The sequence below is a fragment of the Pygocentrus nattereri genome, chromosome 28 (assembly GCF_015220715.1).
Source record: "Pygocentrus nattereri isolate fPygNat1 chromosome 28, fPygNat1.pri, whole genome shotgun sequence".
Classification (NCBI taxonomy): Eukaryota; Metazoa; Chordata; class Actinopteri; order Characiformes; family Serrasalmidae; genus Pygocentrus; species Pygocentrus nattereri.
The window spans coordinates 12781638-12808966 of record NC_051238.1 but is presented as its reverse complement, the minus strand read 5'-3'; the positions used below and the strand labels follow the sequence as shown (position 1 = coordinate 12808966).

The following is a 27329-nucleotide window of genomic DNA, read 5'->3' as shown; positions in this document are numbered from 1 at the left end:
AGAGAGAGAGAGAGAGAGAGAGAGGGGGAGAGGGAGAGAGAGAGAGAGAGAGAGAGAGAGAGAGAGAGAGAGAGAGAATATGTGTGTGATGAGAGTGAGCGAGCGATATAGAGGAAACCAGAGAGAGGGAGAGAGAGAGAGAGAGTGAGGGAGAGAGAGAGAGAGAGAGAGGGAGAGAGAGAGAGAGAGAGAGAGAGAGCGCGGGAGAGAGAGAGAGAGAGAGAGACTGTGAGATAGGAGGAGGAGGGGAGAAGGAAGGGAGCAGAGGGGGAGGAACGCTAGTAGCACCGGGTTCCGCTGTGAGCCATGTTGGATGTGAGTGAGAAAGGAAGATGCTGCGCCCGTGCATCCGCTGCTAGCGCGAGCTCTGCCCAACGCCGAGAGTAAATGCGAGCTGCTCGGGACCGCCGAGAGAGCGGGGAGCACGGCGGAAGGAGTCGGGCGGTGGCGGAGGAGCTGGCGACCTAGCCGGCGTCGGGAGAGAGAGAGAGAGAGAGGGAGGGAGAGAGGGAGAGAGAGAGGGAGAGTCGGAGAGAGAGGGGGAGAGAAAGGCGCTCTACACTAATGGCTGCACTGCTGCTGGGCTTGAGCTCACCGTCGCCGCCGCTGCTGCTGCTCCACCTTCTCCTCTGCTCTTTGTTCGCCGCTGTCCCGGGCAGGGCGGCGGGGCCGTGCCGCCGCGCCGCGCGCTCCCACCCAGCCCCCGGAGACACGCGCAGCGCAAGCCAGACCCACGCAACGGCTACGGGACCGGGGGCTTTGGCTGGGGGCGAGTTGGACGTCCGCCCTGAACGGACATTAGCGTGGCTTATTGGATCTGGATTAGAAACTGCGACCTCCGGACCAGGCACGCGCTCCAGAGCAGCGGGAAGCGCCGCCGTGGGCCCGCCTCCGGTGGATTACGAGCGTTTACACACATCAGAACCGGCGCCGCGGACCAAAAGCAGCTCCCGGCAACGGCTCGCGGGGGGAAGCGCTGGCGGCGTGCAGAAGGGCGTTGTTTTCTCCTCTTTCCTCGCTGGTCCCCCGCTTCGGAACAGAGAAACGAGGGCCGTACAAAGGACTAGAGCGCGCTCGCCGCCGCCACACACTCACCTTTACACCGGGCGGGTCCGTGCGCGAGGCGTGTACCGGGGACAGGGTTGTGCCGGTTTTGACCCCCGTTTGGTTAAAGGGAGCGCCCGCGCTTGGAGAACAGGGCCCCAGCACGGCTCGTGCCACGCGAGACGGGAGTTCACAGCTGGCAGCGTGCAGGAAAGGTCGCTCTCAAAAGACAATTCTCATTATTATTCAAATGTGGCTGCCAGCGTTTCGGACGCCAAGAAAGTGGACAAAAGAAGCGCGGCCGGTCGCTCCTCAGGCCTCCTCAATGTTATCGATCCCAGCAGAGAGGGCTGCAATGGCTCCTTTAATACGGCCACTGGGAATACTAGGAGGTGTGGGGAGCGCGAGCACCTTTCTGTGAGCTCAGACAGCTGTGCGGTGTCACACCGGATTACGGGGGTCGCTGCCGTGCACGAGGTTTGTTCTGAAACATGCACCAGCCCCTCGTTAAGGCGGTCCGTAGGCGTCGCGCTCACAGTTTGCATTAGAACGTCCAGAGAGCGCAAAAGCTCCGCGTGCTGTCCCAGCAGTTTATTGCCATCGTCATGCATAAACATAACCAGTCTGAGCGCACGTTTCAGCGAGGAGAGCGAAGCGTTTAGCCAAAAGCATGCTCGAGAATTCTCACGTGGTTTGACACCAGCCGGCTCCGCAATGCCCAGAGGGCATGAATCTCGCGGCGCAGTTGAAGGAGAAACTAATTATCGTCTAACATCCAAACTCGTCACGTGCCCGTCTGACCCTGAACGCGGTGAAATCCATCTCTCTGACTCACCGCTTACCGGCGCCGTTACTCACACCAGTCCGCGCAACCAATTCTCGGTAGAACTGAACTTCACCAAACGGTCCGGTGACTCACGCGCTCATGCAGGGAGCGTTGTGCCCTGGGCTAACAACGAGGACGGCGCACGGGGAGAGTCAGCACCACGCGCTCATTGGACAGCTCCCGACCCCAGTTTCTCCGTTATAAATGTGTTTTTGTGGAACGCTAACAACAACAACAACAACAACAACAACAATGAGAACTGCAGCCAAGTCAACAGCAGCAAAGATGACAAGGATATAAATGAAACGCAAAGTGTTCCAACTGAAGACGATGGCGACTTCCTCGGACCACGTGATCATGCACAACGGGGTTCCGTCCCGGCAGAGACTCCACACCCAGCGTGCGCTGACAGCATCAACAGCAACAGCTTAGCCGCCAACGGGGGAGCCACGCGGCCGCAATTAAAATCCGGTAAAGGGGTGTCCTTACAAGCGGAGGCTGTCAGTCAGCGCGAGGAGCAGCTGGGGGCCGCTGGGCCAGAGTGGCGGGAGGGAGAGGTGGCAGGAGAGGGGTGGGAGGAAGAAAGGAGCAGGGGGAAGGGTAACAGGCAGGCTGGAGAGGGAGAGACCGAGTGGGTGATTGCAGAAAACACAAAGGGAGATGCGTCGGAGGCAGACACAAATTTACTGAGAGAGAGGGGAAGAGGTCAAGGTGGAGGCACCTCACAGACACAGAGAGAGGCTGATAGTGAGGAAGCTGGAGGAGATGAGAACAAAGACTGGCAGGAAATCAAGGAAACACAGGCAGGGCAAGATGACTCAAAACACAGCGGAGGCTGGGTAGACAGTACGCAAATGAATGTTGACACTCCAGTCATGAAACAAACAGAGAAAGAAAGTAATGAAGGTGAGGAGATAGAGGATGACGAATACTTTGAAGAGCAGACAGGTGTCTCTCCTGTTGGACGTTCTCGTAGAGCTGCTAATAGACATCCACATTTCCCTCAGTATAACTACCAGGTTCAGGTGGCAGAAAATCAGCCTCCTGGTACATCAGTTATATCAATGTTAGCAGAGGACCCAGATGCCGGAGAGGCAGGCAGACTCAGCTACAGCATGGCCCCCTTAATGAACAGCAGATCCATGGATTACTTCCATATCGACCCAATAACCGGCCTAATCACAACCACACATATACTGGACAGAGAACACATGGACTTGCATTACTTCAGAGTGACAACTACAGATCATGGCTCACCACGTCTATCTGCAACAACAATGGTGGCTATCACAGTTTCTGACCGGAACGATCACTCCCCTATTTTTGAACAAACTGAGTATCGCGAGACGATTCGAGAAAATGTAGAAGAAGGATATCCAATCTTGCAGCTGCGTGCAACTGATCTTGATTCCCCATCAAATGCTAACATCCGTTACCGGTTTGTTGGAGAAAGTGCAGCTTCTGCGCGCTCTGCCTTTGAAATTGATCCTCGATCGGGCTTGATCACCACTCGAGGTATTGTTGACCGAGAGGTAAATGAACGCTACACCCTACAGGTGGAGGCGAGCGATCAAGGACGGGAGCCAGGCCCACGGTCAGCCACTGTTAGCGTTCACATAACCGTTTTAGATGAGAATGATAATGTTCCACAGTTTAGCCAGAAACGTTATGTGGTGGCAGTTCGAGAGGATGTGCGACCACATTCAGAAATCCTGCGCGTCAGTGCTTCAGATGAGGATAAAGATGGAAATGCTGCCGTGCACTACAACATCATCAGTGGAAACAGCCGAGGGCAGTTTGCTATTGATAGCGTTACTGGAGAAATTCAGGTTGTGGCACCACTGGACTATGAGACCGAACGGGAGTACACCTTACGACTGCGAGCTCAAGATAATGGCCGTCCACCTCTTTCTAACAACACAGGAATAGTGAGTGTCCAAGTCACTGATGTCAATGACAATCCGCCAATCTTTGTATCTACACCATTCCAGGCAACAGTACTTGAAAGTGCCCCTATTGGCCACTCTATACTGCACATACAGGCCATTGACACTGACAGTGGTGATAATGCACGTCTGGAGTACAGGTTAACAGGAACTGGTACAGACACACCTTTTGTCATTAACGCTGCTACTGGTTGGGTCACAGTGAGTTCAGAGCTTGACCGAGAATCAGTGGAGCACTATTTCTTTGGTGTTGAGGCCAGGGATTATGGTGCCCCACCTCTCTCTGCCACTGCAAGTGTTACTATAACTGTGATGGATGTCAACGATAACCGTCCAGAGTTCCTGCAGAAGGAATACTTTGTTCGACTGAATGAGGATGCAGCAGTTGGAACGAGTGTTGTTAGCGTAACTGCAGTCGATCGTGATGTGAACAGTGCTGTCACCTACCAGATCACTGGCGGTAACACACGCAACCGTTTCGCAATCAGCACAGCTGGTGGGTCTGGGCTTCTCTCACTGGCGCTGCCACTTGACTACAAACAAGAGCGACGCTATGTGCTAACAGTCACTGCCTCTGATAGAACCCTTCATGATACCTGTCAGGTGCATGTGAATATCACAGATGCTAACACACACCGGCCTGTATTCCAAAGCGCTCATTACTCTATAAGTGTAAATGAAGACAGGCCACCGGGCAGCACAGTGGTGGTGATCAGTGCCTCCGACGAGGATGTAGGAGAGAATGCGCGCATCACGTATTTCCTGGAGGACAATATTCCGCAGTTCCGCATTGATCCCTCAACAGGTGCTATCACACTCCAGGCTGAGCTGGACTATGAGGACCAGATGACGTACACTCTTGCCATCACAGCTCGCGATAATGGAATTCCACAGAAATCTGACACAACCTATGTGGAGGTCAACGTAAATGATGTTAATGACAACGCCCCGCAGTTCCTCAGTCCACGTTATCAAGGTGGAGTCAGTGAAGATGCCCCACCCTTCACCAGTGTTCTTCAAATTTCTGCCACTGATCGTGATGCTCATGCTAATGGACGTGTGCAGTACACCTTCCAGAATGGTGAGGATGGAGATGGTGATTTCACAATTGAGCCTACTTCTGGAATAGTCCGCACAGTGCGTCGCCTAGACCGAGAAAGTGTTCCATTCTATGAGCTAACAGCGTTCGCTGTGGATCGTGGTGTTCCACCTCAGCGCACGCCTGTGCACATCCAGGTCAGTGTGATGGACGTTAATGACAATGCTCCTGTCTTCCCTGCCGACGACTTTGAGGTTCAAGTGAAAGAGAACAGTGCTGTTGGCTCTGTTGTTGCGCAGATCACTGCGACAGATCCAGATGAAGGCCCTAATGCCCAGATCATGTATCAGATTGTGGAAGGTAATATTCCAGAAATCTTCCAAATGGACATCTTTTCTGGAGAGCTTACATCTCTAATCGACCTGGACTATGAAACACGCAATGAGTATGTCATTGTGGTACAAGCCACGTCAGCGCCTCTTGTAAGCCGAGCCACAGTGCGAATCCGACTCGTTGATCAAAATGACAACAGGCCTGAGATGCAGGACTTCCAGATAATTTTCAATAACTTTGTGTCAAACCGTTCAAATACATTCCCAAGTGGAGTCATAGGGCGTGTTCCAGCCCATGACCCAGATGTAACAGACCGCCTCTACTACACCATTGACAGAGGCAATGAGCTCCACCTGCTGCTGCTGAATCACACCAGCGGGGAGATCCGACTCAGTCGCAAACTGGACAACAACCGCCCGCTGGTGGCCCCTATGCTCATCACCGTCACCGGTAAGTCACAGAGAGGGGAAGGGGGTGGTAAAGTGGGATGGGTGGGAGAAATAGAGGAGAAAGAGGAAGTGAGGCGAGGGCTATTGAGGTCATGAGGATTGAGTCAAATCAGGTCAAAATGCTTTTGCTAACCCTTTACTGCAGTACAATTATCTTGAAGGTCTGTTATGCCAGGCTGCTGAAGGCATTGCTTAAGGCAGTGGTGTCAGAGCATGCAGACTCCATTAGAGAAAGCGAGAAAGAAAGGGAGGAAAAAAAGAAAGGATCTTTGGAGAAATCTGACTCTTGACTGACAGCCCATTTGCTTCCTCCAAGCAGTTGGAGATCATTGTGAATTGCATTAAGCACTAATGGTGGCTGCTGGTATTAGTAGGTAACAGTAGACAATGATGGTGATTCAGTGGTAATGTAAAGGTTGTAAGGACACTACATTGATTTCAGCAAAGCCTGGTTTAAATGGTAAATAATGGTTGTGGTCTTGTACAGGTTATACTGGAGTTTTGTTTTAAGACCCATAATGCTGGTTGTAATGACCATACTGGAAAAATGTGATGTCATTTGCCACACAGGGTGGACTAAATTGCATCCCATATTTGGACTGGAAAAATAAAATGTCATTTGGTCACAGCGTGGAATAGCCGTATGTATTTCAGCACCATTCTGGGAAGAGGCTTTGAAGCTACACTGGCTTTGATGGTCTGTAGGATTAGTGACTCGGTTCCTGGGGTTCTCCACCTGTGAGGGGGACAGAATATAGAATAAATGTGGTTTGTGTGTGTGTGTGTATCTGGCATATAGAGGTTGATTTAGGAGTGATGCAGGCAGCAGTGGAAGCCAGCTTAGTTAGCCTCTGGCAAAAATTCAGCCTTTTTCCCTCTCCTTCGCTCTTCAAGTGAAGCACTCCATCCCCCACTCACTCTTCTTTCCTCACTGCTCCACTCCTGTACCCCATCTCTCACTGTCTTGTCTGCCCACCCTCTCTATTCACCCAAACCGAATAGAGGGATTATGGCGTAATATTACTGAAGAGCTAACCTAATATCACTCTCCACTGGTGTTTGTTCATGTGTGTGTAAGATAGGTGGGCTGGAGGAAGAGAGAGACACAGAATGAGTGAGAGGGAAAGGAAGTACTGTGCTTAATAGATTAGTGAGAGGATGCTATGAATGATTGAGGTTCACAGTTGCAATATTGCTTAAAATGGACTTACATACATACAGTACAATCATTATTCGTTTATTTATTCATATGAGTGCTGACAGGATCCAAAAGGCTACACATTTAATTGGAGGTCTGCTATTCCACTTTCACTGTTGATGATATACGTGGAATAATAGAGTGATATATTAAAAGAGTATATGAAAGATTAAAAAGTCTTAGGATGGTTCACTCATGTTGAGAAAATTTGCATTTGCTTATTGTTCAGGGTAAGTCAAAAGTCACAGGACAGGTTTTATTTTATTTTATTTTTTATTTTATTATCAACTTTTATCTCTCAGGGCATCTCAAACAAATTGTGTATGCTGAGAAAATCAGCAACAAACACCATCATCATGGAGGCTTGTGACAGCATAAAAAATGAAATAAAATAAGACAGTGTCCCGTGACTTTTGACTCACCCTGTATTTTCATGCACATACGAGACAGAAGAAGAGGCTGGTTTGGTATTACAGTTTCTTGATGAATTTTATATGTGACTCATATTTGTGCTTCTTAGCTTAAAGTGGCTTCCTTGCAGATATTCACTAACACTGCCATATATCCCCAAAGCATGTGCTATCAACCGGATATCCCATATTTTTGCCATTATTCATGAAATTAAACCAAGTATATTATTTTAAACCAAAAAATGACCATATACAACAAAAGCAGGACACAGCACAAGCTAGAAAAGCTATAAACGACAGTGTTGGCTGATCTGGGATCATGATTGACGCCGACTAACATGTTAACTTAGGGCTAGTTAACTAGTTTTTATTAGCTGAAGTGAAGACAGGTCAGTGACTAATTCATATTCTCATTCTAACTCCTCATTACATCACTCTCTGCCAAATACCTACAAAAAAGAGAAAGACTATTACCTCATTACGGAGCTGTGCTTTGAGGGACAGCTAAGAAGCTAGCCTGAATGGCTAAACTGACAAGAAATGCCATTAACATTAGCTAAAGTTGATTAGCAAAATTACTTAGGAATCAACATAAGTCTGTTAATCTCTTTCAGGATAATAAATATAATCCTAGACTAGCAGTAGCAACTAAGTTCTTTTCCTCACTGACTAACACCTGCTGAGTTGGGCTGGTGCTGTCCTGTTGAATTTTACATTAACAATGAGAGGTGTGCTGTGGGCATGGATGACAGCAGAGTGTAGCGGCTACTGATGTATTGGATTAAATATTGATTCTCGGGTTAATATTAACAGGCTAAAGCCCTATGTTGGGTAAATACATTTAGAATGCTAAGTGTAACAGGCTAACCTGCTAGTTTGATATCATCATTAATAAAACTACACTGCAGCGGTGCTAACCAGAATCGATACTGCTGAAACTGAGCCCCAGAATCTGACCGGACACAGCAGTCACCAGTACAGTACAGGTAGGCCTGTTAGTATAACGATGAGGAATGACTAGCTAGAAAAATTCTTATTCTCTGCATGATCCTAGTGCCCCTTTAGGGAGTTTTAACAGGCTGTTTCTAAGAACATTTTCAATACATTATATGCTTTTAGATTGTAGCAGAATTATATATATATATATATGTGTGTGTGTGTGTGTGTGTGTGTGTGTATATATGTATATATATATATATATATATATATATATATATATATATACATATATACACACACACACACACACACACACACATATGTACAGTAACCAAAATAGCCTATTTAATTGAGTGGAAAACAATCATGAATATGAATTACAACTGGCTGTGTGATATAAACCCCACTCACATAACTAGGCCTCAAAGAAAAAAAATCTAAGAAAAATATAGGATATGGGCCCTTTTAAACAGCTGCAGCAGCATCCTTTTGAAAAGATTGTTTTATACATTTCAAGCAAATTCTACTGGGATGATTCATGGAAAACAGACTTAGTGCCATATTTAGCTGTTAGAAGCAGCACTGTGTCTGTTGAAGGCTTCTTCTTGCTTCCTCTAAGTTTAGGTCCACAGAGTATAGCATGTCATGGTTCTTTGCATGCTGGTGAATTGCAGTTCCCTTTATCTGGCTGAAAGATATATTCACTACCGTGTCTGTCTGTTTCCATCTATGAAGACAGTCACATGATCAGGCAAGCACAAAAATTAAACTGGAGCCTCATTACGAAGCACATTTGACTATAAAAAAACTATAAAAAGCAGTAAATGTGTCCTATTAGGCTTATTGACATCAGTATGTTCTTGTAGGGAAAAGGGATTTTAAAATCAACACCAATATCCCAGAGCTACATTAAATCTTCAGCAGGTTGTGAAAGCGCTCAGACTGCTAGGGCCTGAATTGCAGCAGTGTCAGTCACTGAAATAGCTGATACCTTTTATTGTGTCACGGGGAGCAGTGTGAAAACTCCCAGCAGCGCAGTAAACAAGGGGAAAAAAATGCCTCAGGAAAGAAGAAGAAGAGGGGTGGCTAGACAGAGTTCACTGACAGGGAGAGATACCTCAGCAAGGCAGCTGCTAAAAATGTCTTGGCAAATATCAGAAATTACCAAAGAACTCAGTTACGTTTCTTCAGCTCCATCTCGACTGTGTATTGTTAACTAATCTTACAGACAATTTGGAAATCATTTGTGAGCAGTGTGTCTAAGGTTCATTAAAATTTGGTGGAAGGAAAGCAAATACAGTCTATATCATTAGATAGATTTTATAACCTTCTTGATTCAAGCTTATATTAATATTTGATTACTTTTTCCAATATTTAAAACTCAACAAATGAATAGAAACTGTGCTCTGTATTTCAGTTTATTCACCGCAGAGGACGTGACAACTTCATTTAGAAAAAACAAAGCATGTCATTTGACAGTTCAAACATACGCACACAAAGCTATGTCTTCTATACCAGTGTAAAGTGACATTGGTGGACCTTTCATCATTATTACATAATTGCCTGGTCACAAATATTTGAGATGATCGCAGTGATTAAAGCTGACCACAAACGTTAGATTTCACAGTCACACATTTATATCACGAGAAACACACTGTGAATCATATGTTGGGTTGAGGTAAATGCATCCAAGTTAAAGAAAGCAGAAAATATTTCACCTAAACATGTCATGGATCAAAATCAGTAACATCTTTAGAAGGCAAAGGAGAGCACAGAGAGCACAGTCATTTTATTTGAGTTCAGAGTTATGTCTGTCTTCATTTGGGAGCCACTGAGTGAAGATGTCCAGGAAACAAATGAGCAAATCAGCCAGATTGCCACTTTAAGTTGGTATTATAATGGAAGCATGACCAAAAAAAAAAGACTTTTAATTAATTGTAATGAATTTTACTTTAAGATGACATTTGACTGGTTTCTGCATTCATCTGCTGTACTAACAGAACTGCAGATAGAACTTTTTAAATGACAACTTAGAGTGAGTTTTTTAAGAAGGAACCATCTTTTTTTTTTTATCTTTAATGTTTATTAAAATTACAAAGAAGAAATCTTAAAATTCTAAGCTCACAAAATAGCAAGTTAAAAAATAGTGTGTCTGTGGTTTTTCAATACAGCAGAACATTCAGTAAAAAAAAAGTTCATTCACAATTTACAAATTATATATATATATATATATATATATATATATATATATATATATATATATATATATATATATACTGCTGCTGTCGGTTCAAAATAGTACCTTTACTGGAGAAAGGCTTTTACTTTTAATGTAAGTCAATTACATTCATCGCAAAATGTAAAAGACAACAGGCATTTCCAAATCTGTATATATATAGAATTTGTAAATTGTGAATGAACTTTTTTACTGAATGTTCTGCTGCATTGAAAAACCACAGACACAGTATTTTTTAACTTGCTATTTATATATATATATATATATATATATATATATATATATATATATATATATATATATATATATGTAGACTTTTTTGAGTAAGCACCCATCTATACTAACATTAATACTAGCATCATTGGGTAGATATATCCAGTACCATGCACAAGACTTTTTAAATCATTCTAAAAAAGAAAATAAAAAGCAAATAAAATCATATGTAAAGCTATTTATCCGGACACTAAGGTCCAATCCCATTTCACCCCTTGCCCCTAACACTTAGCCCTACCCTTCCGTTTTATGCGTTCACATCTAGGGGTAGGGTTTTCCCGAGTGTTGTTGAGATGGAGGGGTAGGGAGAAGTGTTGGGGCTACATGGCCCTTCAAATGGAGATTTTTCAGAGGCACACTAATTCCCAGAATGCCCTGCGAATCATAAGCACGCTGGCTGCACAAGCGACCAAAGAGACACATCAATGTAAGTATTTCTCTGGTAAAAATTTGTTGTATTGTAAGAGAACCATCGTAATAGCGTTTTATGGTCAACACGCATAAAAATCGCTAGTAATACGCTGATGTCTCAGTCTCGGTGGTTGGTTAGTGTAGTGGGTAACACCTCTGCTGGTAGACTGGGGTTCAATCCCCCACCAGGGCAAGCGCCCTGCACTACACCAATAAGAGTCCTTGGGCAAGACTCCTAACACCACCTTGGCCTACCTGTGTAAATTGATCAAATTGTAAGTCGCTCTGGATAAGAGCGTCAGTCAAATGCCATACATGTAATGTAAATGCTACCTGGCGAATTTTCCCGTTCCACCTTAAATGGCGCAGCAGTTACGTTCTGGTATGTGAGGTTGCATCACAATTTAAGGTGAAACGGGAAAACGATCATGAAGCTGGCGATTAGAAAGCTGAGTTCAGCTTCATATCACCGAAGAATCCTTGGTGGCTGTGATGGTCCGACGGAAAAGACACGTGGGTACGTTCCAGTTTGGGGTGCAAAAATCTGTGTTTATTAAATCCCATTTGCATCCTCTTCCTATAATTGAAACTCCATTTGAGAGGATAGGAATGGACATTGTGGTCCCCCTAGAAAGGAGCAGGACAGGGAACAGGTATATTTTGGTGGTATGTGATTATGCTACACGATACCCTGAAGCTTTCCCTTTACGTACCCACGTGTCATTTCCGTCGGACCATCACAGTGGCGCTAAATAAATAAATAATTGTAATCTCCCTCTTTGAAGGCGGATGATGCCCTAAATGTATTTAAGCAGTGAGGAGCTGAATTTTCCCCTCCTCTGCTGTCACTGCAGGCTGGCAGGGTCGCCTACAGAGCAGAGCTAGTAGATATTAATGAAGCGATGTGGTTTTTTGTTTGTGCTGTTTTTATTTGGTGACTCGTTTGATTGATTGATGCGTAAAACTGAAGTTGTGAATGAATCGCGAGCGCCCTGCTTTCCAGTCTCCTTCAGAGAAATGGCAAATGTCAGTGTGATATACCATTATTGTTATAGTCTGGAGACCCAGCAGGAAAACACGTCCTGGTTATTTTTCCAGGCTATTTTAAATATGACTCACCTCTCCTGTCATGTGACACAAGTGAGATCGCCACAGCTGGAGGCGGCATGTTGGAAATGGCCAGAAAACCTCGTCTCGTCTGTTTACGTAAAAGTCGCTGAAGAAACCTTGATGACGTATCAGGTTCTTGAAGGGTTGTCCCATTTCATAGAGGGAAGATTTCAACCACTACCCCTTGTAACTCAATGGGAAGGGTTACACTCGAAAACAAGGGGTAGGGGTGAAAATAGGAAATGGGATTGGGCCTAATTATTTATTTGTTTTAACAAAAAACATTGCAAGCATTAGAATATACATATAAGTACCAAAAAAAAAATAATGATAATGATTTGATGTATGTTATCTTAACCATTTCTAGGACTCTCTTTGAGGAAGTCTATTTACAGTTACCATCTGATACCTGCTACAGCTAATCAATCATCCATTAAGTTAAATCAGGTGCTGCTGATTGAATTCAGCAAATCCATGTAATGACTGAAACGCAGCTAGAAGGCAGGAACTAAACCCATTTCTTCTAACTATATACTTCTATTCTTGCTGCATCATTACTATGTGCTTTGATTACTAAGACTTTTACTCAGGATGCTCTATGCAGCTCTTCACAGTTCTGTTGAATGTCTGAATGTGATGCGAGAATGGGAAGCGTTTATGTTGTCCACTCAGCTGTGTGTGAGTGCACTTGTGTGTTTGTGTCTATGTGTAGTATAAATGTAGTTTAATGGAGGATTACAGCCAGTTGTATTATCTGCACTCTCTCCCTCTTTCTCTCTCTCTCTCTGTTCTACTTTACTCAGAGTATAAATGAGAGTTGAGACCTTAGGGGATGGAGCTTTAGAAACAAACAGAGCACAGTAATCAGTTGTCAAACCAGCATCATACGCCTGTGTGTGTTTGTATGCATTCTTGTGTGTGTGTGAGTTCATGCAAAGAGTTCACTTACATTTGTGACGGTATCTGGGTTTGTTTGTGCATTCATAAGTGTTTGTTTGTTTATGCATGCATGGCAATATGTTTATTTTGCACTGTAAAAAGTGATACATTGAATTTACTTGATGCTAGTGTACAGCAGTTCAATATAAATAAAAATTATGATATCAATACAGTTATCGGCAATAATAGCTAAAGTAAAAGACAGAAATGTGTTACATAATTTTTTCATTTGAATATCATGAACAGTTTTGAATTAAGAACATGAGATGTAAGATTGTGTGAGCTTAGAATTTATAGTTGCTATGAGAGTTGTGTTTAATTTATATAGCACCTTTCCCAAAGCCAAGGACATTTTACAGTCACAACAAAACTACATGTCAGTAGCAGACAAACCAAACAGTTCCTCCTAGTGAAAAATCTTCTCCCTCATGTTCCGCTCAAAATGTTGTGGTGAATAGTTTACCTGTTCACAGCCCAGGCAAACTCCACCACTGTAGTGAAAAGTGTCCCTGTTCATGGCCCAGTCAAACTCCACCACTGTAGTGAAAAGTGTCCCTGTTCATGGCCCAGTCAAACTCCACCACTGTAGTGAAAAGTGTCCCTGTTCATGGCCCAGTCATACTCTACCACTGTAGTGAAAAGTGTCCCTGTTCATGGCCCAGTCAAACTCCACCACTGTAGTGAAAAGTGTCCCTGTTCATGGCCCAGTCATACTCTACCACTGTAGTGAAAAGTGTCCCTGTTCATGGCCCAGTCAAACTCTACCATTGTAGTGAAAAGTGTCCCTGTTCATGGCCCAGTCATACTCTACCACTGTAGTGAAAAGTGTCCCTGTTCATGGCCCAGTCAAACTCCACCACTGTAGTGAAAAGTGTCCCTGTTCATGGCTCAATCAAACTCTGCTACTTTGGGAAAAAGTGTCTCGGTTCATGGCCCAGTCAAACTCTGCTTCTGAGCTAAAAAATGTCCCGGTTCACAGCCCAGTCAGAATCAGCTACTGTACTAAAGAGTGTCCTAGTTCATGGTCCAGTCAACCTTTGCTTCTGTGGTAAAAAGTGTCCCAGTTCATGGCCCACTCCACTACTGTTGAAAAGTATCTTATCTGGTTCTCAGACGGTGATGGCAAAACAAAATAAATCACAAAGTACAACAAACAATACAAAGCAAATAAGAAGCCAATGTAAAGTAGTAGCCCAAAACACACACATCATTTGTACACTAGACATCATGACAAACACACACACACACACACACACACACACACACACACACTGGTTTAATGTGTGTGTGCGTTGCACTGAAATTAGCTGGGAGCTAATTTCAGCTGGCTAAAATTCTAAAAAGGGTAAATCCACCCACACAGCTCATTTCTGTTTGTGAGTGCAAAAACTCCCATAGCAGCACATTTATACACACATACACATACACATACACACAAAGACACACACACACACACACACACACACACACACACACACACACCCACCGGGCTACAGGCTAGCAGACTCGACAGACGGTCCCAAAAGGCTGGCAGTAGTTTTTGCTATTATTACAGTCATTCACAATCCAGCCTATTCTCTATGCTGTTCTCCACTAGTCTATCACCCCCCACTGTTAACCCTCAGAAGCCTGGTGTTATTACGATTGCTTGGCTGCATTATTAACATGTAATTATACTATTGTCTAAGTGCATAGTAGTATTTACATTTATATTCTACATGCTCAATTCTGTAATTCTAGCCTTTTGTGTCTGTTTCAGTGTCAAATATAAGAACCATTTGGCAAAAGTGTAAAGGATGTTTTTTCTATTAGCAGAACAAGTCTGTACGCAACAAGCATTTCCATTAGATAATAACAATCATAACAAAATATTGGTTCCACTTTTTTGGATAGCTGTATAACCTTGGAACCCAAAAAACAACAACAACAAAAATGAACGCTACACAGGAAAATTACCTTCACAAAATGAAAAAAAAAATGTGTTTACCCACTAACTCACTTAAGATATTGTGAACACCCATAAGTTTCAAATTGCATACATAATAAGAGTCCAAAAAAAGACATAAGGGGGTCCATCACCTACCGCCCCCCCCCCCTTTTTAAGTAACATTTTATATGGATAGTCTTTAGATGGTTTGTATATGTATCCCTATGATTTTACTTGCATTTAGCTAATTATCTATTACACTCATTTTTACCTAACTCTACACCTAACACTCTAAAGCTAATCTTAACCTCAACCCAAAACCTAATCCTATCCCTAACCTTGGTCCTACATCTAATCCTGGTGCTAACCTAACCTTAACCCTAATGATGTTGGAAATCAACAGTTTGACCAGAATGTTTGTTCAAATGATGTTGTTCAGTGTTGGTTTTGATTCAGTTTTTGAGGTTTCCATCTACAGTGATCCATAAACACAGTTTATGAAGTGTTATTCGTGTGAGATGAAGCTGCTGTGAGATTGAAAAATTAAGAAACTGAGGCTGAAACCACAGAGGTGGAGTGTGTGCTGTGCCTGCTGAGTGTGTAGTGGTAGTGTGTTTATCTGCAAGCCCATGGATTTTTTATTACCTTGTTTGAGCTTTTTGAGTTCAGTTTTTTAGTCTTTTGCTCTGATACTCTCCTTTTTGATGTGTAGGAGCAGCTCTCTCTGTGTGTGTGTGTGTGTGTGTGTGTGTGTGTGTGTGTGTGTTCAGATTTTCCCTTGTTTGGCAAGACACCCTAACAACTTTTATAAACACACACACATAGACATGCACGGCTCTGTACAAGTTTCTCCTCCCTGCGATGAAAAAAGTTTAGAGTGAAGGGGCGAGCTATGTTATAAAAGATTAAACACATACTAGACAGGAGAGAGAGAGAGAAAGAGAGAGAGAGAGCAACAAAAGAAAGAACGAGAGAGGAGAGAAGGCAATGAGAGAGAATGAGAGAGAGAGGCCATAACAGAGATAGACACAGAGAGAGAAGGCAACAACAGAGAGAGAGAGAGAGAGAGAGAGAGGCAACAAAAAGAAAATAAAAAATAAAAGATTACGAAGAACCCTTAAAGAGTGGTTTTTCAAGGGTTCTTTTGTAAATACAATAGCTATATTTTAATAAATAGGATTGTAACAATAATCTTCACTTTGGTACTAAATGGAACCCCTTTTTAAAGGAGTGAGAAGCAATGAGATCGACTGAAAAGGGAAGATAAAGAAAGGGCAAAGGAGTGAGAGAGGAATAGATAGAGAGAAAATTGTTTTCAGATGCATCATGTCCTGACTCATAATAGCCTGGGCACTGGTCTTTTAGTGTCCACTATGGATGAGAGATTCACATCAGAGTCAGAAACCCAGCTCATACTGCGCTCAGTTCAGTTTTCATTAGACCTTCAGAGATCTCCGGTTACAGTTTTCTGTATATAGAGTTGCATCTATGCTGACTGGAAGAGTGAAATCACTGCTGTAGTGGTGCAGCAACCCTATACTCTGTAGTGGTATTGGTACCAATACGATTTAATGGATCAGGTATCAACCAGACATGACCAATCCACACTAGCCATGTTTACTTGTAGCCTAATAATCTGTTAATAATCCGACTAATAGCTCAATCGGAATAGAATACATCCATGTAAACAACTCAACATGACATCATTTTAAAGCAGTTAAAACACAAGCGCGCCAACTGGAAACTCATCTCATGCTGACTGGACCTCTAAGCACTACTAACTGACTCTAAGTACTGCTCCACGCATGCGCATCATTTTGCATCGGATTACTTGTATGTAAACGAAGATTTTCATCAGACTGTTGAATAGATATAAATATATAATAATGCATATAAACACCTCAGTCTGAATCTGTAACCCAATTGTATTCAATCGGACTGGCAAAGATCTTTGCATGTAAACACAGCCATTGTATGCCGTTTAATAAGTGCTGAATTAAAAACCTCATATTCTTTCTTAGACTTTTTAATTATGGCACTGCTGTTTGCTGAAGCATTCTGTCCATTCTAACCTTTTTGTCTGAAATATTGTGACACAAATTTTTCTCCAGCAGTGTATTAATGCAAAGTCTGTGAAATGCAAGTGAGATTTAAGAAACAAACATAGATCATTTCAAGACTGATATATTTGCATTTATCAGTTCCAGCTTTTTTTCTGATGAGTTTAATCTGCAACAAAAAACTGTCCAACAGTAAAAAGTCACAGAGCTGAAGTCAGCCTCCCCTTCCAACCTTTAAACCTTGTATAAACATTTTACAAGAAGCCAATTCACTTTTGTGGAAAAGATTCCTGCTGGAGATGTGAGAAAAGTGACAATAGCTGAGCTAAAGCTCAAAGACGAGTAAAGTAAGTCTACATTTTCATTTATATCATGTTTTTATCCTATACTGTACATTAGCACATACTGAGAGCCAAAATTTGGTGGCTCCCAAAGTGGTTTGATTTTTGTTAAAAGGACAAAATGGCTTTTCTTAATATTTGGATTGCTTTTACAGTCTGACAGTAATAACTGTAGAGTGAATGGTTGTCTGTACTTGTCTGAATAAGAAACTCCCACTATAATAACAGCCTTGTTCAAACTGACCTTACATTAATTAAACAGTGTAAAACAAAACCTGCCAATACACATGTGTGGTCGTGCATAAAGGGGCGTAGATTTGAAAAATTAAGTCAGGGCACAGTTGTCAGTATGTAAAAAGCGTTTGTTGGCCAAGAATCAACCCCATCTCCTAGTAATATCTTTTGTAGTCGTCACATCATCACTAGTAGTAACCGCACTAACATTTTCAGGAAGGCTTGCTTGACTGTGCCTATCATGATTGTCCAAAATAAGAAGCTAACGCATCTCTGACTGTACAATTACATGAGCCAACAGTATATTCACCAGCAGATGACTGCTATAATAACAGGCTACTACTACCAAGTTTTTTCCTGACTCAAAAGTATTTGCTATAAGATGTTTTAAACCTAATCATAGTCAAGTTTTTTCATGTTGCAACCATTTTTGTCAAGCCAAGTCTGCTAGGCAATTTTATCAGCTCATCTCGACAACACATCTCGAATGATGTGTAATGTGTTTGGTCTGTTTCGTCCCATATTGCTTAATTGTGATTGGCTGTGTCGCCATTCAATTCAAAGTAACCAATACCTTTAAAAATGTTGTTCGTCTTAAAAGAGCTTGTTAACTTTGGTGAATTATTAGTCAGTCGCTAGTTCAATTCATGAAGCATGCAATGTGTGAAAAGTTCACAGGACAGAATCACTTGACCGTGAAAGTACAGGGGTCATGACGACCCCAACCGCGCCCCCTACCCCCCATGTGTGCTCCGCCTTTGCATGCATAGCACTGTTATTGTTATTGAGTCAGGTGAGTGATGCAGTGACACTAGACACAGTTAACACAATTGTTCTCAGTGCAGAGCCAGCAATAGGCGGACATGGACATACACAAGTATTTAACACCATATACAAGCTTTATAAATACGACTGTCAGAGATTGGGCCACCCCCCTTATTTTAAGGTGTGCCCCAGTAAAATCAGTGCTGTAGAAACATCCATGCAATTTGCAGAAAGTACTCTATTCCATATGAATCATGCTTTAGAACACCCAAACACTGACCAGTGGTGTTACTGAACCCCTCTACTGGTGAAATGAATTTAGCCTGAGTAATGACTTCCTTGGCCATTAAAGCCAAGTCTGATTCTGAGTCTAAACCCCAGGCTGAGGTCAGTGAGCGCTGAAAAACTCCAGACTCTTTCTTGGACGTGGACATGGTTAACTGGCGTATTAATTCACTGTAATATCCATCAATAAAGGATCTGCTTTCTGTACCCTGGTGACACAAAGAGAGATTAAACAGATCTTTTCACTGCAGCGTGTGTCATCTGTGCGTGCCAGAACGTGCCGATATAATCACCATGTCTAATATATGTATTATTTTAGGTGATTAGCAGTGGTAATCTTTTCAATTACTCATTAGACATGGAAGTGTAGATTACAGAAGAAAATGACTGACTTTTTTCTAATTTCTTATTTTTAGAACCATCATTTCACTCTAAGAGGTTGTCTGGAGGGGATAGTGTGTGTGTGTGGGTAAAAGAGACAGACAGTGCCAGAATTCTTTGCGTGTGACCGAAATGGATCCTTATTTGTGTTTTAGGGCACTATTCGTGTCTGAATCCTAAAATGTCATTCCAGGTTGTTTTTGAAGGCACAGTATTTGCCCACAGTGTACACCAAAGATCAGTACCTCAGCTAAATGACAGGCATATGCGAAGATTTGACTGTGAAATGTTTCTTTATGTGAATCCTGGTGATGCAGGCTGATGAGAATGTGTCAGATGATTGATTTATGGATTTTACCTTTTACTAAAGTAAGTATTTCCCCTATTTAGAGCAGTGATGATGGAGTCCTGACATGTTTCAGCCACAGCCGTAGTGTGTATTAGTGTATGTTAGTGTGTTAGTGTGTGGATGTTTTAGTTCATTAGACGTGCGCATCAATTAGTGCACAAGAATATGTGTCCGTGTGTTTGTGTGTGAGGGTCAGTAGGGAGTCAGCCCCCCGTAATCCTGTAATCAAACCAGCTGCCAACTCTACCCTCCCCCACCTCTCAGCTCTCTCTCCATCTCCCTCTCATTCTCCCTCATTCTCTGTTGATCCCTCTGTCCTTCTCTCCTTCTTTCTGTTGAACTCTCTCTCTTTCTTTCATCTCATCTATTCCTGTCTCTTCTGTTGTTCTATTACATCATCGTTTTTGCTTTTCTCTTCCCCTTCATTTCTCTTCCATTTCTTTCTCTTTTCTACTGTGTCCTCTCCCTTCCTTTGTTTTGTTTTCCTCCCCTCTTCTTCTGTTTCTTGTTTTCATCTTCTTCTTCTTCTTTATCCTAACTTTCTTTTTCTTTCTTTCTTTAAATTAGACTCTGTAAATTTCTCTCTTTCTTTAAAAAGTTTTACATGAATCTTTCTTGCTTTCTCTTTTATCCTTCATCTGTCTGTCTAATTCCTGGGCTTTGCCTTTGCTTGATCTGTTTCCCCTCTTCTCCCATTTCTTCTGCTCCTTCTTCTTCTTCTTCTTCTTCTTCTTCTTCGTCTTCTTCTTCTTCTCTCTATTCCCATCTCTTCCTGTCCTTACTGTTTTTCTCTCGCAGCTTCATCCCTTTATTCCACTGTTCTTTTCCACTGCGCTCCATTGCTATCTCTTTTTTCCTTCCCTTTTTCTTTTTTGTCCTTTCTGTATTCTTCTCTTTCCCCCACTCTCTTTTCTCTCTCTCTCTCTCTCTCTCTCTCTCTTTTCATCAAAGGAGAAATAATCTCCTTAGTAAAGGAGAAAGCCTGTGACATTAAAACACACTTCACGTTGCGCGTTTTCCGCCCATATTCACCCAAATCTTCTCTGACATTAGCCTTGTTTGTTGCAGCATGGGTTTAAAAGTGTTCTTGATCACATAAAAACTGAAAGAAAATGTGTTTTGACTTGCTAATTCCACCTCCAGAGGAATGCCTGGTATGGTTAGAAAGGCTGGGGGTCTTTGGGTAATTTGGGTTAAGAATTCAAATGGGAAGATGCTGGCAGTTTGAAGAGCAGAGAGAGATGAAGCGTTATCTGAAATCCTCTTTTATCACTCAACTCTGTGTGTGCGTGTGTGTGTGTGTGTGTGTGTGTGTGTCTATTATGAGGCATACTTAGCATTGCAAAGACAAGTCTGTATACGTTGACATTTCGATCTGCCTAGTCTGTGTTTTACATTGATGTTGATTATATTTGGTTTTTGGGACTAAAAAACATGTCTCCAGCCTGTACAGTGCACTTCTCTGTTTTAAACCATGCATTTAAGCTGAAACTCTGTCAAAGAGAGTTATTACAGCTTACACACTAAAAAACATTATTCAGTGTTTTAACTTTAAGTATGTAATCTTGTTGCCTTAAAATGTTGAGTTTATTGAACTTCAAATAATAAGTTGACAGAATGTAAAACAATATTAAATATTATAATATAAAATGTTATTGTTCTGTTAACTTCAGTGAACTCAAAGGCAACCAGGTTACTTACTTTTTAAAATGAGAACAGTCAAAATTAATGATGCCCTCTCTCAAGACACCCACAGAGAAGAAGTGAGTTTTGGCTATTTTCCAACACACACAGCTGTACAACACTAAGCATAATGATGTAACTAAACTCAACACGAAAAAGAACAATTAACACATTTTTTTACATCGTTATCTCGTTTTTCCTTTCACATTGTCTCAAAATCCTTTCTTGTGTTTACCTACTTATCATGCCAATCTAGTGTGTTTACTCACCCCCATGAGAAATCCATCATGCTTCTTCTTAAGTATGAGGTGCAACACTCTGAGTTTCAAATGGCAGCATCCAATTGTCATCTAAAACTTATCCATTAGCTATACAGACTAACAGTGAACACTAGTAATGTAGCAGTTATTCTCAGCTTATAGAAGTGTGTAATAAAAGCAGGTGCTGGTTAATTAGGGGGTTTGTGTCCATTTGTTCTTTATCTCGTAAAATCTCACTGTATTTAAATCACAGTGCATATTATCTTGCAACCTCCACATTAAAAGAAAGTTGAACCATATTAATTATGTCTAATGTATCATTAGCTATACATTCAAAATTCCCTTTATGCAGGTCTCCTAATAGCTATTCCACCAGTGCAATGGGAATTAACTTGAATGGGATATAAAATGGATGGATGGATGGGATATTTTCATTTGTAGTAAATTGTAATAAAAAGTATTTAAATACAAGGCCAAACTGAATTACATTCAAAACAAGTTGAAATAGCTTTTTATGCCTACTGTGAAAAAGCATTGACACATTAAAATCAGTCTCTGGAGTAGATATAATGCATACATGTCCACTTAGGTCATAGTAAAATGAAATAGCATGTGCAGTTGGAGCTTTCTGTGTGCTGTTTTGTTTTCTCCCACAAGGAAACACAATGCTGCCTTTATTGTTGGATGCACAGCAATAGCTTCTGAGAGAGTGTATGAGCATTCAGAACAGAATTCATAAGGAATGGAGACATTCTAAGGAATTTGCATTGCTTATTAGTGATTCATTTAATCGAAGTAGTAATAAAAGGTGACAAAAATAAAGAAATAAAAAAATCCCAAATTATGTGGATTTAAATTTTTGGTAACACTTTAAGCTTTGCTTCTTAATGGTTACTAAAATATTAGCAACAATTAATAATACCATAATAAATAAAAACATAATATTTATATGCAAGCTTAGAAATGTGTTGTAAATGTATTCCTCAGATGTGCCGGTAAGATGTTCTGTGAATTAGTTATTAACCGTTTGTTGACTTTAATCTTCCAGTGAAAAGATTAAACTTTACAAACTTTATTAAAAACACCTTATATAAAGGAATATGAACAAGCAAAATCTTAATAACTACTTAAAATATTATGCAAATGATAAAAAGACCTAGTTTGTTCCCAAGATAAACTACATTTTTGCTCAATCCCAACTTCTAAACAGAGAGATTGAGCTAATTGTGGGCCATCTGAGGGACCCCAGGACAGGTTTAGGAACTACTGCTTTACATTTCAAAGCAAATCAAGGCAAGAAATAATTGTATTAACCCCTTTACATTCCAGGCTTATTACATACTAAGGCTTATTATTTATTAACTACAGGGACTTAAATGCAAAGTAACTGAGCTTTTCTTAGATAATAGAAGGGTGTAATAAAACTTTGGTCTGGCTTGGTGAAGGGTAAACAGAGAAGAATAGATTACGAGGTGGCTTTTTAAGCTCAGAATTAAAGGGTTAATGTGCATATTGTGCATTTACATTAAAGGGTTAACAGGCATATTTAACAGCCCTGCCCTCTTGCTCTTTCTCCTCATTTCTCAGATGGAGTTCACAGCATCAGTGCACAGTGTGTGCTGCGAGTGTTGATCATCACTGAGGACATGCTGAGCAGCAGTGTGACCGTCCGGCTACAGAACATGTCCCAGGAGCACTTCCTGTCCCCGCTGCTCTCTCACTTCCTGGAGGGCGTGTCCTCGGTGCTATCGGTCGCCCCTGACGACGTGTTTGTTTTTAACATTCAGCCGGATGCGGAGGCAGAGCGTGTGTTGAATGTCAGTTTTTCGGCTGCGCTGCCGGGAGGACACTTCTTTCCCTCAGAGGCTCTGGAGGAGCAGCTCTACCTGAACAGGCCCAGACTCAACATGCTCGCTCAGATGCAGGTAACACACACCTACACTGAAAAACTAAACTTTTCACCCACAATGCACTTGTTTCTGTACATCCGACACGGTCATTAGTCCACAGCTCACAGCTTTTTAATGCTTTGAAGACTAAAGTTTTTTTAGTTTTGATATAATGTCAATTTACAGTATATTTATTATTTGTTCTGTGTAATTAATATTTATTATATATAATGGTATTTAGATATCATTTATATTCTACATTCACAGGTTGCATTTATTCAGTTACAATATGCTTAAGAGTATTTTAATAGGGTACTTTTAATTACACTCATATATATTTACAATGTTGTGCATACGTAAGAGACTGTGCTATATATTTAATTTACTGTCAAAAGTACAAGTTCTTAATTTTTCAGCATCAGGAAAAAAGGAAACAAATATTTAATCCAAAATAAAACGTAGGCCTCAACAGCTGATTATAAAATTAATATTTCAGTGTTTAGTTTGTCCATGTTATGCCTTTATTGCAGCATTCTTTTCAGTAGATAGGCTTTCAGTTTTTCAAAGAAATTTGAAGGAATATATTTCCATACTTCTTGTAAACACCTCTAAAGTTCAGTCTTAGAAGTTGGTTGCATTTTCTGCTTCTCACAGTCCAAGTAATTCCAAACACATTAGGTGATTTTGAGGTCTGGTCTGGGTTGTCAGTAAATTGTTCTGAGAATACCAGCAGCATTTTTGTTGGATTTGCAAATTTTCTTCTATTTTTTTAATGTAATGGTGTCTTGACAGCTACACATCCTTTCAAACCCATAGTGTTGAGTTGTCCTCTCAGAGTGGAAGGATGGAGAAGAACATATTGTAGATTTGTTTGGGATTTTAAGATAGATCTCTTAAAGATGAAAGCTTAGCATACTGTTTATCTCATGGGGACACTTTTGGTGGTCTACCTGGTCTTGCACGGTTGTTGGGAGTTTCCTTTTTTCTACATCTTTTAATCGCTTGTTAAGTTCAGATTGGAAAGTCTTGCTTTTCAGTTGGTTGTCTTTCTCCTTCTTTATGCAAGTGGATTATCTCATATCCAATCTCCTCAGAAATTACTTCAGAAAAATGAATAAGCACTTAATGGCCTTTTTGACTGAAAATTGAATACATTCAAGGTGGTCTCTGACTTTTGCATAGCATTGCATATGATGAAAGTTTTACTTAATTTTTTTACTTTTAAATGTATTATGTCAAAAACCTGGAGAGAAAAATGGATTGTTCCGACATATGTATAGATACGTATAGTAAGTTGTTTGTTATTAGACTACAGTTGTACTTTCGTTGTAGTATCAACACTTCAGCATGAGTTTAGATTATGAAATGATATTCAAACAAAACAAGTGGCCTAATAAAACACTCTCCCACACAGGTGCTGCCGTTTGACGACAATGTGTGTTTGCGCGAGCCTTGTCAGAACTACATGAAGTGCATCAGTGTCCTGCGCTTCAACAGCTCCGCCCCCTTTATCTCCTCTCCCTCCATGCTCTTCCGGCCGATCCACCCAATTGCGGGCCTGCGCTGCCGCTGCCCGCCTGGCTTCACTGGGGATTACTGTGAGATCGAGATTAATCTGTGCTACTCTAATCCCTGCCTGAACGGAGGAGTGTGTGCGCGCAGGGAGGGGGGATACACCTGCATCTGCAGAGAAGATTACACAGGTGAGGGAGTGGGAAAGAGAGAGCTTGTATACAGCTCTGTCTGTGTGTGTGTGTGTGTGTGTGTGTACTGTGTAAGTGTGCAGTCTGTAGGGTAAAATACATCTTTCAGTAGTTAGGCCTGCCAGAAGCACTCCAGCAATTCTTCCTGAGATGCACACAGCAATACAGCAGAGAGAGAGTGAGAGGGAGAGAGAGAGAAGGAGAGAGAGGGAGAGAGAGAGAGAGAGAGAGAGAGACAGGAAGAACCAAGAGAGGGGATGATAATGAGGAGAAGGAGAAAACTTGAATAGCGTAACAGCTGCAGAGAAGGAGATAAAGGTGTCTACTGCAGAACACAGCCAGAGTCTATTCTTGCAACATACTGAGCACACTTTTATATTCCTATACTTCACTGCAGGCCAAAAGTTTGAAATCAGGCAGTGATTTTTTAAGTTTTTAAAGACACACAAGGATGTGCATTACAATGACTGTACTACACATAAGGGGTGTTGTTAGACACAAAGCAAAGCACAATGAGGACAAAACATGATAAAATACAGCGTGTTTTTTTTTCTTCAAAGATGAAAGCAGTTTTTAATCTAATGTGGAAAACTTTTTGTGCATCAGAGTCAGTGCTTATTAGCAATTCTTCTTTTTTCACTGCAAATCACTACTACTACAGTACAACATAATGACATCCTACTCCCAGCAACAATCTGTGAGACAGCAGTTTTCTACCCATTTGCAAATGGCATATCACTAAACACACTAGCTGCATTTCAACCAACATAAACCCTATAAAGTCTATAAACACTCAGCAGAAAGATAAGAGAATTAAGTTATGTGTATCTAACGTCGCCTAACACTTTCAAACAATGTAACATTTGAAGGTTTACTACAAGTGGCTATATTTTGCTGTTGCTGTTTGGGTGTATTGAAATGTAAAGGCTCTCTGGCCCTCAGATTAGCTGACATTTTTTAATACAGGCCATTTAGAACTACGTTTCTTGTCGGAATACTTGTTTATGATGATGATTATTATTATAATTGTTAACAGTAATAACAACCACCGTTTTAGAAAAGCAATAAGCTACTTGAGGCCATGTGATTTCATCACAAGGCATCAGGAGAATGTGAAAGTGTAAATCAGGTGGATCTGATTGGAGGTCTTATAAAACCCTGCAGGGTGATGACCAGGAGAAAACCATACTGTAATATGAAGCAATCTTTTCTGCCAGTTTCTAATAAATAATATCACTGTCATATCAAAACCTCATAACTCTATTTTTTCACTTCATTGTGCTTTACATTACGTGAATATCCATCATATTTCATTATAGGCCAGTATAAAAAACACCAAGAAAAGCAAAAAGTTAAGATTTTAGTGTTACTTTTGGCATGTCTCTCAGCCAGTAAGACTGTGTCCAGCACTACATCACTAAATGATTCTGGATTGAGAATGGAATGTCTTGTATCTGAAGATTAAGCTTCATGGCGGATCAGGAACATGGCCCGTGTTTTGATGGCTCCTCTGGTGAAGCAGCGGGCACTGTCAAATCTTCAAAGGAGCTCAGTGAAAGATTACCCGAGTAGCAGAGATCATTCCTACAGATTCTGCCGTTGTAATACAAGTAAAAGATAATACAAGTTAGATGTCTTGTGAATGAATGGCTGAGCCTCTGGGATCACACTCTCCAGCTCGCTCTGGGTTCTTTTGGCAAAAAGAAGTGCTACCATATCAGTCAATGTGGCCTGGGAGCTGCTAGAAACAGCCTCCAGCTACTGAGCTACATGGTGCTTGTTGATGCTCATTCAGTGTTTGCAATATTTAATTGCTGTCATATCAAAACCTCAAAAGTCCATATTTGTTTGGATTTTTTTTCCCACCATTTGAAAACAGCATCTGCCCCTTACACTACATGAACAATTCATGACAAATAAATCAATACATGGTGCAAAATAATAAAAAAGAAAATGTTGTCATGGGTCATTTTCCATTTGAAGGGGAAACCATGTCACAAAGGTTGCAGGGCTTAAAAAGTGACTTAAAATGTTCGGCACAGCTCCAAAACTGGATAGGTACATTTACATAGTTGACCAAAGATTAATTACTGCTTTCCCCTTATGATTTCTCAGATTTTTCTTTATTTATCCTGTTTTATAGTCACTCTGTGTATGTAAAACAGCTCATCACAAAACCAGTTTTCAACATTGGAGAGAACATTTAAATCAATGTTTTTAGAGGTTTAACTTAGGAATGTATGTAAAACAGATTCATGTTTACTTTTCATATCATTAACATTATACTACATGCAAAAAA

At 41.4% G+C, this 27329-nt stretch overlaps 1 protein-coding gene across 5 annotated transcripts in view; it reads left to right on the top strand.

The window, feature by feature from the left end:
* The first annotated feature begins 258 nt into the window (after positions 1-258).
* celsr3 (cadherin, EGF LAG seven-pass G-type receptor 3) overlaps positions 259-27329 on the top strand; it is a 93018-nt gene continuing 65947 nt past the window's right edge. For all 5 annotated transcript variants that reach the window (XM_037535744.1, XM_037535742.1, XM_037535743.1 and 2 more), the window contains exons 1-3: positions 259-5638; positions 23026-23363; positions 24742-25030. In XM_037535744.1, the coding sequence (XP_037391641.1) occupies positions 565-5638; positions 23026-23363; positions 24742-25030 (5701 nt within the window). In that variant the 5' untranslated portion in view covers positions 259-564. The remainder of the gene's footprint in view (positions 5639-23025; positions 23364-24741; positions 25031-27329) is intronic.